Raw genomic sequence first — 12,974 nt, 5'->3', positions numbered from 1 at the left:
ATCATCTGTGATTGAATGAACGTCCTCTCCTGGGCACAGGTACTGGGCACTAGGTACGTGATCTGTTCACAGGACTGTGTTCAAAGGCCAGCAGGATCTGGCATGCCAACCCCGCAGGGTCCCCCAGCAGAGAGGGTTCTCGGAAACCCACTCCCCCAATACCTTGCTCTCCTTGAAGCGGTCCTCCTCCTGGGTGGCAGGGATGATCTTGAGGGTGATGGATCCCTGGGACTGGGCCTGGAAGAAGGGAACAGAGGTCTGTCATCTTCCAGACCTGACACTCAGTGAGATCCAGTCTCACTTTCCACGTCTAAGAATGGTGGAGGTTCCTAAAACAGCTAAAGATTGATCTACCATATGACCCAGCTATAGCACTCCTAGGCATATATCCAAAGAACTCATCTCATTTCCTTAGAAGTATGTGCTCAACCATGTTTACTGCTGCTCAATTTATAATAGCTGGGAAATGGAACCAGCCTAGATGTCCCTCAACTGATGAATGGATAATGAAGATGTGGCATATTTATACAATGGAGTTCTACTCAGCGGTAAAGAAGAATGAAGTTATGAAATTTGCAGAAAAATGGATGGACCTGGAAAGGATTATATTAAGAGAGGTAACCCAGGCCCAGAAAGCCAAGCGCCACATGTTCTCTCTCATATGTGGATCCTAGCTACAGAAGACTGGGCTTCTGTGTAAGACAGAAAATACTTAGTAGCAGAGACCAGTAAGTTAAAAAGGAGATATAAAGGGAAAAGAAAGGAAGGGAGGAGGGTACTTAATAGGTTGATATTGTATATATGTAAGTACAATGATTGAGTTGGGGAGGTAATATGATGGAGAATGGAATTTCAAAGGGGAAGGTGGCGGGGGGAGGGAGGGAATTACCATGGGATATTTTTTTATAATCATGGAAAATGTTAATAAAAATTTAAAAATAAAAAAAAAAGGTGAAATAAAAAAAAGAAAAGAATGGGTGGATATTCAGAATGAAAGTCAGCTTTGGAGCCTTTTGGCCTGTCTGAATTAACTAACACTAAGTTCAAAAATCAAGTATCTCCTTCATGGGACAGAGACAGAAAATTATTTATTTGAGAGAAAGAGAGATAAAAAGAGGCAGATAGAGAGAATGGGTGTGCCAGGGCTTCCAGTCACTGCAGACGAAATCCAGACGCTTGCACCTCCTTGCGCATGTGGCTTAACTGGGTACTGAGGAATCAAACCTAGATCCTTAGGGTTCACAGACACTCAACCACTAAGGCATCACTCCAGCCCGAGACAGAAGATTTTAATCGAGAGCTCTAGGATAACACATGCATTGAATTGTAGCTCCCGTGGCTGTAGACCTCCAGGTCTAAGAGCTCCTCCCTCTTCTTGCTGCCCTTTGGGGCCATCTAAATAAACTACTTCAAGCCAGGCGTGGTGGCACACGCCTTTAATCCCAGCACTCGGGAAGCATAGGTAGGAGGATCGCCATGAGTTCAAGGCCACCCTGAGACTACAGAGTTAATTCCAGATCAGCCTGGACCAGAGTGAGACCCTACCTCAAAAAACCAAAAAATAAATAAATAAATAAACTACTTCATTTTCATTTTCCTCAGTCCTACCTGTTGAGGACCCCGCTCCTTGCTTTATCTCCCCCACAGAGCACTGATCCTGGGCTAGTCCTGCCTGTCTGGGAAGTTCCTTTGCCCGCAGAGACCCTGCACTTCAGTACTGGGCCCAGAGGGAAGAACAGGATCAAACCACAAGGGCACACGTGGTCAGACTATCACCTGCCGTTGTGTCACTACCCAGGCCTAAACCTTGACTCCAAAACTTAGGAGTTGAGTGCCCACAATTCAGAGATAAAGACTAAAGGGCCAGCCTGCATTTATGTCCCCCCCACTTGTGACCCTAAAAGGCAGTCTCTTTAGCGCTCATCCTATTTCTGCTCACAAACCACAAAGAACACCAGTGACAGAGGAAGAACAAGACAGAGCTGTGACGGAGATTTCCATGATTTCAACTTTAACTCACACTCTCCGGAATCTTACAGTTCTAATGTACTTTATCCTTTTCTGATACACTGTGGGGGGACGGGGATGCCTCTATCTTTACTTTACAGAAAAGGAAGTTGACCAAATCCAGGCATCAGTAGGGTTCTCAGGAAAAGGAGCTGGAGGTGGGGAGGGTGTATGTGTTGAGAGTGGAAAGCAGGTCGACCAGAAGTTCGATCTGCACGCCACATCCTGGGCACCTCATCCTCACACAAGCAGGGAGGCTGAGCCAATATCTTCCCTGGATCCCAGAAGCCCTCCCCCCTACCCTGGCTCTGGGTCTCTGAAGATACCCCGCCCAGCTGGCATGCCACACAGACCAGAATCTGGCTGATCTCGTCAGGCCGCTTGTGGAGGACCGCGATCCCGTTCACCTCTCGGAGCTCATCGCCAACATGGACCAGGCCTAGGAGACACAGGGACTGGCGTCAGCTTAGCACGGGAAGGACCTTGAGCCCAAGGTCAGCACCTCTGGGCACCACGACAGGCTCGGGTCTAAAGGTGGTGGGGGTGGGGAACTGTACGCTACTTCCCGCTGATGTGGATTTGGTATGGCAGCCGTGGCATCCCTGAGGGAGGTTCCCGTGCACAGACTGAGGCAGCGGGCAGACACAGGTGCTTTGGCATAGAAAGCTGCCTTCCTTTGCCACTTCTCTCTGCCTCTATACAAGTAGCCTTAACTCTTCACCCTCCTGGGAGACAGACACATCAAGAGCAGCCCTTCCGAATCTAAATGAGGAAACTTAAAAGTGCCAGTGGGGCTGGAAAGATGGCTTAGTGGTTAAGGAGTTTGCCTGCAAAGCCAAAAGATTCTGGTTTGAATCTCCAGGTCCCACGTAAGCCAGGTGCACAAGGGGGGTACATGCATCTGGAGTTCGTTTGCAGTGGCTAGAGGCCGTGGCACACCCATCCTCTCTCCCTCTCTCTCTCAAATAAATAAATAACATATATTTTTTTAAGTGCCAATGAAGGTGTCACTGAGCACGTCAGACGTGCCGGCCCATTGGCTTTTATTTATTTGTTGGTTGATTTGATGGCTTTTTTTTTGGGGGGGGGGCTCCGAGGTAGGGTCTCATTCTACCCCAGGCTGACCTGGAATTCCCTGTGTAGTCTCAGGGTGGCCTTGAACTCACAGTGATCCTCCTACCTCTGCCTCCCAAGTGCTGGGATTAAAGGCGTGCGCCATCACGCCCGGGTCCGATGGCTTCTTACTGTGTTGTCTAGGCCAGTCTCAAATTTTTAGACTCAGTCGATGCTTTTTTCCTTCTCAGACTCCTAAGCAGCTAAGACGTTAAGTGCCTGCCACCACACCCAGCACTTAGCCACTGCTTTGATGACAAGTGTCCTTACATAGTGTCACATAGTCGGCCCCTATTTGCTGCTCTCAGTGGGCCCAACAGCAGGGTCCACGGGGAGGGGGTCAGGAACGCAGACTTCTGAATCGGAGTCAGGGTGTTACCAAGATGCTCAAGGGGTTGGGTGCTGGTTCATGTTTGGGAAGCAAGGCCTAGGGTCCTTCCCCTAGACTTCAAGGGCAACGTTCCCCTCTACCAGGTTTGCCTCTGAGCTCCTCCACCTGCTTGGACCCAAACTAATCTAAACACAGAAACTTCCTCCCTGCCACAAGAGCAGTTTGACAAGGTGACAAGGCAGTTGGCAGAGGCAAGGTATCCTCCCCAGCAAGCTGAAGTGACACAGTTCTCCAGTTAATCCAGTGCCTGAGCCCTTTCCTGGTGTCCCTCGCACCTTCCTCATCCCCTGCAAGGGCTCCAAGATCCTGAGCCTTCCATTAGATTCCTACTGAAGCTGGGTGTGGTGGCTCATGCCTGAAATCCTAGCACTCAGGGGGAGGCTGAGGTAGAAAGATCTCTGAGAGTTCGAGGTCACCCTGGGTTACAAGAGAATGAGTACCAGGTCAGCTTGGTCTACAGTGAGACCCTGCCTCAAAAAACAAATAAAAACAAAAAGCCAGTAAGTAAATTAATTGAATTTAACTCCTACTGAGCTTGGGACAGTAAGAACTACACCCCAGTCTCAAATGCAGAACGTATCTAACACAGGTGAACTGATAGGTTGGGGGAAGGAAGCCTGGGCACAGACGGGACTCTGGGACAACAGCCACCATCTCGACCAGCTGGCTGGCATCCCGTCGTTCCACTCACCACTCCGGTCTGCTGCACCCCCTCGCATGATCCTGGCCACCACAACAGCCCCTGAGTGCTCATCCCTCCTGATGGTGGCACCCTGCACAAGAGACCAAAAGACAGGCTTCAGTGAGACAGCCCCGACCACCGCTGCCCCAACACCTCTCTCTGCCACCCTGGGAGGTGGCCAAAAAACCATCATCTCCAGTAAGCTCCCCACTCTACAGCTTACAAAGCAAGTGACTCTGCGACATTGTACATGAGGAAGTAGGCCCCATAAGCTGGGTGACTCAGAAGTTTAAGGTCATCCTCAGCTGCATTTGAGGCCCACTTAGGCTACATGAAATCCTGTTTCAAAAAAAAAAAAAAAGGGCTGGAGAGATGGCTTAGCAGTTAAGCGCTTGCCTGTGAAGCCTAAGGACCCCGGTTCGAGGCTCGGTTCCCCAGGTCCCATGTTAGCCAGATGCACAAGGGGGCGTACGTGTCTGAAGTTCGTTTGCAGTGGCTGGAAGCCCTGGCTCGCCCATTCTCTCTCTCTCCCTCTATCTGTCTTTCTCTCTGTCTGTCACTCTCAAATAAATAAATAAAAAATGAACAAAAAAAAAATATTTAAAAAAAAAACATGAAGGGGCCAGGCACGGTGGCACACATCCTTAAACAGCACTCGGGAGGCAGAGGTAGGAGGATCACCATGAGTTTGAGGCCATCCTGAGACTACATAGTAAATTCCAGGTCAGTCTAGGCTAGAGTGAGATTTTACCTCGAAAAAAACAACAACAACAAAAAAATAAAAACCATGAAGGATTGCCTGTCAGAGTCGTTCAGCCTCCTCAATGTCACCCTCCCACAGAGGGGGAAGCCTTTGGTGATGCCAACTCCAGTGTTCTCTGTCTCATCACAGCCCTTGCCACTTGCAAAGACATTTCATAATGAGGACAGTATGTGCTAGCAAATCCTCAACCTGCCTCGAGCCAATCACACTGTTGTTCTTGGGCCTTCTGTTGTTGCTAAGAGGAACCAATTATGCCCCCACCAGAGCTTTGGGACCAGGACTTGATCCACCAAACTCATCAGAGATGACGTCTGAGATAAGAAAGGCGCTAACGAGCCCTGGATCGCTTATACCAGGTGATCATGCCCGTGCAAGGACAGCACTGGGGTGGCAAGCTGGGCATGGACAGTCCAGGGTCTGAACACAGAAGAAAGGAACCCCCTTGTGTTCTCTGAGCCTGACTCCTCTGAGGTAAGGGACAACATTTAACTCACAGAGCTGCATGACATTTCTATGAGGAAATATAGTCAAGACGGCAAACGATAGATGTCCAACCGTTGTAATCAATTTATTTTTTCAATGCATTTGTATATGTGTGTGTACCCGTGCTATGTGGAGGCTGGAGGATAACCTGAGGTATCACCCTCAGGAATGCCATCCACCTTTAAAAGAAAACAGAGCTGGAGAGATGGCTTGGCAGTTAAGGCATCTGGCTACAGAGCCAAAGGACCCAGGTCCGATTCCCCAGGACCCAAATAAACCAGATGCACAAGGTGGTGCAATCATTTGCAGTGACTGGAGGCCCTGGCATGCCCATTCTCTCTCTCTCTCTCAAATAAATAAATAGCATTTTTGTAAAAAAAAAAAAAAAAAAAAAAAAAAAGTAGTTTAAGCCAGGCGTGGTGGCGCGTGCCTTTAATCCCAGCACTTGGGAGACAGAGGTAGGAAGATCACCATGAGTTCAAGGCTGCCCTGAGACTATAGAGTGAATTCCAGGTCAGCCTGGGCTAGAGTGAGACTCTACCTAAAAAAAAGTAATCTATTTATTTGTGCATATGTGCGTGTGTGTTTGTGTGTGTGTGTGTGGTGTTGGAGGTTTTGCCAGGGTTTCTTGACACTGCAAACAAATGCCGGTCCAGCTCTACGTGGGTGGCTAGGAAATTAAACCTAGTCCAGCTGGCCTCGTAGGCAAATGCCTCTAACAACTGAGCCATCTCCCCAGCATCCCTCCCCATCAACCTTTTTTTTATTTTTTCTTTTAGTTTGTCGGAATAGGGTCTCGCTCTAGCCCAGGATGAACCAGAATTCACTATCTGGTCTCAGGGTGGCTTCAAATTCAGTGATCCTCCTACCTCTGACTTCCAAGCACTGGATTTAAAGGCGTGCACCACCACGCTCAGCTCATCAACCTTTTATGAGACAGGGTCTCTCAATGACCTAGAACCCACAAATTAGGTTAGGCTGACTGGCCTTACCAGGGAGTTCCAGGGATCCTCCTGTCTCTGCCTCTCTAGTACTGGGATTACGAGCATGTGCCATCATATCTGGCATTTTTATGTGGGTCTAGGGATGGAGTTCAGGTCCTCTTGCTTGTGAGGCAAGCACTTTACCTGCCAAGCATCTCCCCAGGCCCACAATTTGTTATTGACCATCTATGTAAACACATCATTATTAATATTATTGTACTCATGTCACCCATCCAAAGCACAGAAGATAAGCACTGATATCAAGAAAAGCTATCCTAGCTGGGCATGGTGGCGCACACTTTTAATGCCAGCACTTGGGAGGGTCACCGTGAGTTCAAGGCCACCCTGAGACTACACAATGAATTTCAGGTCAATCTGGGTTAGAACAAGACCCTACTGGGGGGGGGGGGGAGAAAAAAGAAAAAGAAAAGCCATCCAGGTAAAGGCAGTTGCTAGCTAAACTTGGCAGCTAATTCAATTCAATTCGCCAGTGCCCACATAAAGCCAGATGCACAAAGTGGCGCATACATCTGGACTTCATTTATAGCGGCAGGAAGCCCTGGTGTGTCCATTTCCTCTCTCTCATTCATATTCTCTCTCTCCTTGCAAATAACAAAATAACAAAATTGGAAGGAAGAGAAGGAGGGAGGGAGAGAGAAAGAAAGAAAAGCTACCCATAAACCTCTGGGGCACTGGATCTGAAGACCCCCCCACATCACTTATTCCTCTGAAGCCCCCAACATGAGGAGGGCTCCCCAAACACGTGCCAACTCCATGGCTGATGGCCCCATTGCACAGATAAGGAAATAGAGGCAAAAGAGACATCCAGTCTGCTTGCACATGTGGCTCATCACAGGTCAGGTGAGGAAAGCTGAAACTACAGAATGCCGGCTCCGGGGACCTCGGAGACAAGTATTAAGCTCACCAGACTTCCAACACTTCCTCCCACCTAATAAACAACCGGCCCCTTTGCCCGGCTGATCCACGCAAAGCGGTCATTTGTCAGCTGGGAAGTATTGCCACAGAGGAGGATCGGTAAATTTCTATCATGAACTAAGTATAAATATCTTGGGCTGTTGGGGGCCACAGGTTGTAATCACTCAACTCTTACCATGATATATGAAAAGCCAAAAAAAGTAAGATTAAGTTATGGGCTCCTTTGCGTAGCCCTTGGACTGGGTTTATTCACTTCTGTTTCCAAGCATAATCACCGTGGGCGCCCCATTTAACAGGCTGTTGACTGCGCGACAGCACTTGGTCACCGCGACAGTGTGTGCACGCAGAAAAGGGGTCGTGCACACAACAGTGCGGAGGAGGCGAGCCGAGCCCTGACAAAACAGCTGTCGCTCCTCGCTAATTCACAAGGGTCCCTTCCTGGATTTCTTGGCGGGGGGTGGGGTTAAGATGCAGAGGAAGGGTAGGGAAGAGAAGCTGGCACATACCAGGGGTTCCTTGTTCTTCACCAAGCGGACAATCTTCACAGATTCCTCCTCAAAATCCTCATCGATATTATCAGGCAGAGGTGGCAGAACAGGGTCAAAGTTCTTCTGGGCAACTGTGTCGTGTACCATGAGCACAGCCTGCCAGCAAAGTGGGAGGGAAGAGGCTGGCCCCACAGCTCACAGGCCCAAGGGGTCTAGGGAGTCTCAGAGCTCATGCCAGAAAGAGATCATCCCCCCCCCACCCGTCACCCCCGCCCCCCAGGTCCTTTGCTGAGGATCTGTCACACGGAAGTCTCTTCCCCTCAGTCTGGGAACCCAAAGCTCCCTCGGCCCCCATCCCGGGAGGCAGAGCTTCACTGGTGGGCGGGGGCGGGGGCTGACTACCCTGAGGTGCGGGGTGGACAGCAGCTGCAGCAGCTCTCTCTCCTCGCCCTGCACCGAGGTGGCCTGCAGCTCCTCCATCACCTAGAAAGAAAGGAGACAGGAGGCTGCAGCATGGTGGAGTACCTGAGGGAAACCCACCTGGGCCTCAGACACAAAGATCCTCTCAGGAAGGGCAGAAGCACCCAGAAGCATGTAGACCCGAAGCCGCTCCAGGACTGACAAGACGCTCCGGGGAAATCATGCCAGGGACCAGAAGGGCTCAGGCAGGTGGACAGGGCGATCATCCTAGGGAGTGCTTAGTAAGCCCCTACTGCACGGTGCTAGGCATTAGGGCTTTTCCCTTTAGCAGATGACAATCTTGAGACTCAGAGACTTGCCCTAGAGTCGCCAAGGCTCAGTGTGGAACAGCCAGGATTTGAACCCAGGCCGTCTGAAGGTACTGACGGCTCTCCTGACGCTATGCTATTTCATGAGGGGAGGAAACAGTGGCTGAGAGGCTGGAGTGACTTGTTGAAGGTCTTCAAGCTAATGGCAAAGGCACCACTGAGCCTGGGGATGGACACTGTAACATGTCTCTGATCACACTGCAGAAGGTCTGCAACACAGGCTGAGTTGTTCCCCCAATAGGTCATCTCCTGGCCTGGAGTCCATTGGAGAAAAGCCTTGAGTATGAGGTAAACTATTCAGGAGCCAATATAAGTCACCAACCAGGCAGCACCCCCCCCCACACACACACACACTTCCCCCACGACATGCAACATAGTGGACTAGATCAATGAGGAGTCAAACCCAAGCGTGTCAGCAGGGACACACTGCAAGTCCCTTGACTTTATATCAGCCTCCTTGAGTGCCGGCACAAGGCCTTACACGACCTATTCAGGACAGCTGGGGAGCTCCTGTTCTGATCCAATGCTCTCATTTCACAGCTGACAGAACAGGCTTGCTACAGAACACACAGCAAGTGGGCATCACCATGCCTCCTGGCCCAGGCTAACAAGGTCCTCCCTCGTCAGGAAGCCGGAGAAGGGCAGAGAATATAGCTCAGTGGTAAGAAGTAACAAAAATAAAATAAAATATAAAGAAAGAAAGAGGAGGAAATGAGGAGACGTTTCTTCAAATTCCAGGCCTCTAACTACTGATGTCCCCGGGCAAAGCAGTGGTGACAAGGCAAAATGAAAGAGCCCTTCAGGGGAGAGAGGGGGAAGATTCCACCACAAGTTAAAAATTAAATTCTGGGGCTGGAGAGATGGCTTAGAGGTTGAGGTGTCTGCCTGCAAAGCCAAAAGGACCCAGGTTCAATTCCCCAGTACCCACGTAAAGCCAGATGCACAAGGTGGCACATGCATGTGAAGTTTGTTTGCAGTAGCTAGAGCCCCTGGGGTGCCCATTCTCTCCCTTCCCCCTCCCCATAAATAAATAAGAATATTTTTTTAATTAAATTCCGGGACTTACATCCTCAGCAAGGGCCACGGCGCTGTGCAGGACCGGAGTTGGGCTCTGCCTCTCATAATAGCGGAGTTTCTCGTGAATCTGCAAAGACATCTGATTACCTGGGGCAGCAGGGACACCAAGGGCTGCAACCAGGGCCTCCCCTCCCCTTGCTCCAGAACAATGTAAGAAAATGCCCTGCCTAATGGGCTAGTGAGGACCTGCGGGGGGGGGGGGGGGGGGGGAGCGGTAACTAGGAAGATGGGGCAGGTGGAAAGGAGGAGAGAGGCGGAGCCCGCCTTCACCTTCATCAAGTAGCTGAGACTTTTCTCGCTGAAGACATCCCTCAGGAAGCCCATCTCCTCCCTGTGATTGGAATCGGGTCTGAGCTGAGAAGTGAGCAATGCTAGAGTCTCATGCAAACCTGAGGACGAAGGAAGAAAAAACAAGGTCTGGAAACCCAGCTGCATTTCCTGCCCAGGGACCCTAGAGACGACATTCCCTACCCTGCCATGAGGACAGTCTTCCCCTAGGGGCAAGCCCCCAGGGTGTGCAGGCAGGACAGCTTCGGGAGGCCACACCTGCTGGCAGCACCTGGTTTCTTTCCACCCCGGGGCAGACGAGGAAGGCAGACACTCACCCGAGTCCTCAGACAGCACGGGCATGCCTGTGCCCTGCAGGTCCCCAGTTCTCCCTGCAGATTGGGGGTGGGGAGTCGCACAGTCACTCAGCAGTGATCACACATCCCCTAGGTCTGTTTATAACCTATTTGGGGATAGAGGGAATGGGGTAAAACAAAACCATGTTTTTTTTTCAGAGACGAAGGGGGAGAAAAAAAAAGACTTGTTGGGTTCCCTCAATATGCCAATTACTCCTCATTTTCCTGAATATGCACGAAACGCTGGAGAATGGATATTGCACCCATTTCCCAGATGAAAAACAAACAGAGGATTCCCTGAGTAACTCGTGGGCCAGAATCTGTACTCAATCAGCTCTCCCAGGTTGGTTTTCGGCAGCGACAAGGGGCCCTGACTTTCTCACCCATACTTGCTCGCCCTTCCAATGCTACCTTTATAAAGGGCACTTGCTCAAGAGCCCTGCCACAGCGGATCCCTTCAACAAGTACCAAGCTGGGCCTACAAGAGCCCCCCGCCCCTGGGTCCCAATCTACCCTCAGCCCCATTCCAAAGGGAGCCTCTCTGAACACAAGAGATGTTGGGGGGGGGGGGATGGAGGAATGTGAGCTTCCGCTACGCGTGAAGGGTGAACCCTGAGGGGTCGAGAAGCTCCCCTTCCCCAAGGAGCTCTGCAGCACGTGGACCTCAGAAAAAGTCCTCCTTCGGAAGGGAAACGGCCGAGGGAAGAGTCGTGATTCATTCATTCCGCAAACATGGAGCCCGCCCTCGGCGCAGAGCATCCCCGCCAGGCTGAAGAATGGTACCCAGGCCCGGCGACCCCCGCACCCTCCCCCCCACGCCGGGGCTCAGCCTCCGGCCGCTCCGGGCTTCGCTCGCTCCCCGCCACCCCCTGACTCCTGCCAGACACCCAGGAGCGCCTCCAGACGCTCTCGCAGACGGGACCCGCGGGACCGAGCCCGGAGCGCGGCCGGGAGAGGGAGGCGAACCCGCCCCCACCCCGCGAGAGAGACGCTCGCTCGGCGGGCGGTCCGGGAGAATGCGGGGCGGCGGGCCGGGAGCGGAGGAGGGGAGCGGAGGAGGGCTGCAGAGTCCCCCCCACCCCGCCCGCGTGGGCCGCGAGGGGGTCGCGTCCGCCAGGGGAGGGAGGGCCTCGGCCCAGCCTCCCGCCACCGCGCCCGCGTCGGCCGCTCCTTACCTCTGCGCGCGGGGATCGGAGTCTCGGGGAGCCGGAGCCGCGCACGGGGGAGCCGCGAGCCTCGGCCGCCGCCGCCGTCGCTACTGGCTCCGCCTCCGCCGGCCCCTCCCAGCCGCGGCTCGACGCGGGGCCCGGAGGGGCGGAGCGCGGCCCCGAGGCCCCCCCTGCGCTCGGCTCGGCTCGGCGCCGCGGTCCCCTCCCTCCTCCCCGGCGTCCGCCCGGAGCCGCCTGCGGCCCCCGCCCCGCGCGCTGGAAGCTCCCCGCGAGCCCGGGGAAGGGAAGGGGGAGGACACCTGCTTCCTAGACCATCCGATTTGTTTTCTTTTCTTTCTTTTTTTTTTTTTGCAAACATTTTATTGCGCTCCTTCCAAGTACCGGGCGCTACGCCGGGGGCCCGGGAGAAGGGACGCGGGCGGGGGGATGCTTCGAAGAGCGTGCAGGCTGGAGAGCCTGCACGGAGAGAGGCGAGGGGAGCCGGCCGCCCGCCAGGGCAACTCGCAACAATGCTACGTGCTGGGAAAGATGTATCGGTGCACACGCTGCCCCCGGGGCGCGGAAGCCCGGGCACGGAGAAGTCCGACTGGGATGAAGGCAGCTGGGTTCTGCTAGGGTGGGTGGAGGGCTGGGGTGGGGTGGCGTGCAAGAGGCGACTAGAGTCCAGGGCATCGTCTCCAAGGGGACGAGTTCTGAAATGGCCGTGACCATCGCTGGTTTCTATTGTGCTGTCCTGATGGCCCAGGTGCTCGTTTGATCCCATCGCATGAGCCTCCCCCGCCCCTAGAGATAGAGACCAGCATTCCGTGCGAGCTGTAACTGGGGAAACTGAGGCTCGGGACTGGAAGAGTCTTTGCATGCAGGAGAGAGCGAGAACCGCTGGGCGAATGAGCAGGCGGCCGTGGATCTTCAGAAATGAGGCGTGGGCTGGTGGGCACGTCTTCTCCCCTCAAGTCCAGCCGCAAAGACTATCACGGCACATATTCAGAGGAGTCCCCCCAGCCCAGAGGTTCGCTGTGGCATCAAGCGTGGCACACAGAGGAAATGAGCGGACAGGCCCACCGCAGCCTGCAGGGCAGGGGACAGCTGGGAGAGGCCGAACACATTTGCTCCCATTCCTCAAGCACTAGCTAGCTGTCCCAGGGCTCCTGGGGCCAGTGTGTCTGAGTCACCTGGGGCTTCTGTGGGGGCAGAGTGAGGGAAGATCCTGCCTTTTTGACAGCTTCTACGTGATGTGATGTGGATGGACCCTGTATAGAGAAAAACTATACAGACATGTTTTTTTTACCTGTGGTGCTTATTTTCGGAAAAAAAAAAAATATTGAAAGCCAGCTGACTAGAGCACCAACAAATGGTGTTCAAACAATAGGAGAGGGGAGAGAGAGAGAGCTGGCTCGATACCTCCTGCATGCCATATGTAAAATTCAATTAAGAGCCATCATGGAGCTAAGAAAATTGATAAACAAGGAAA

General features: G+C 52.7%; 1 protein-coding gene across 2 annotated transcripts in view; it reads right to left on the bottom strand.

Moving 5' to 3' along the window:
* Positions 1–11,600, bottom strand: part of Mpp3 (MAGUK p55 scaffold protein 3) — a 36,375-nt gene extending 24,775 nt beyond the window's left edge. For both annotated transcript variants that reach the window (XM_045158758.1, XM_045158759.1), the window contains exons 1-9: positions 11,510–11,600; positions 10,317–10,441; positions 9,982–10,100; positions 9,701–9,778; positions 8,249–8,329; positions 7,865–8,002; positions 4,203–4,284; positions 2,361–2,446; positions 163–237 (exon numbers count right to left, since the gene is read on the bottom strand). In XM_045158758.1, coding sequence (XP_045014693.1) covers positions 163–237; positions 2,361–2,446; positions 4,203–4,284; positions 7,865–8,002; positions 8,249–8,329; positions 9,701–9,778; positions 9,982–10,100; positions 10,317–10,341 — 684 coding nt within the window. In that variant the 5' untranslated portion in view covers positions 10,342–10,441; positions 11,510–11,600. The remainder of the gene's footprint in view (positions 1–162; positions 238–2,360; positions 2,447–4,202; positions 4,285–7,864; positions 8,003–8,248; positions 8,330–9,700; positions 9,779–9,981; positions 10,101–10,316; positions 10,442–11,509) is intronic.
* Positions 11,601–12,974: the final 1,374 nt, after the last annotated feature.

This window comes from Jaculus jaculus, chromosome 9 (genome assembly GCF_020740685.1).
Source record: "Jaculus jaculus isolate mJacJac1 chromosome 9, mJacJac1.mat.Y.cur, whole genome shotgun sequence".
Taxonomy (NCBI): Eukaryota; Metazoa; Chordata; class Mammalia; order Rodentia; family Dipodidae; genus Jaculus; species Jaculus jaculus.
The sequence above is the reverse complement of the archived record's forward strand: the minus strand, read 5'-3'. Positions and strand labels throughout refer to the sequence as shown.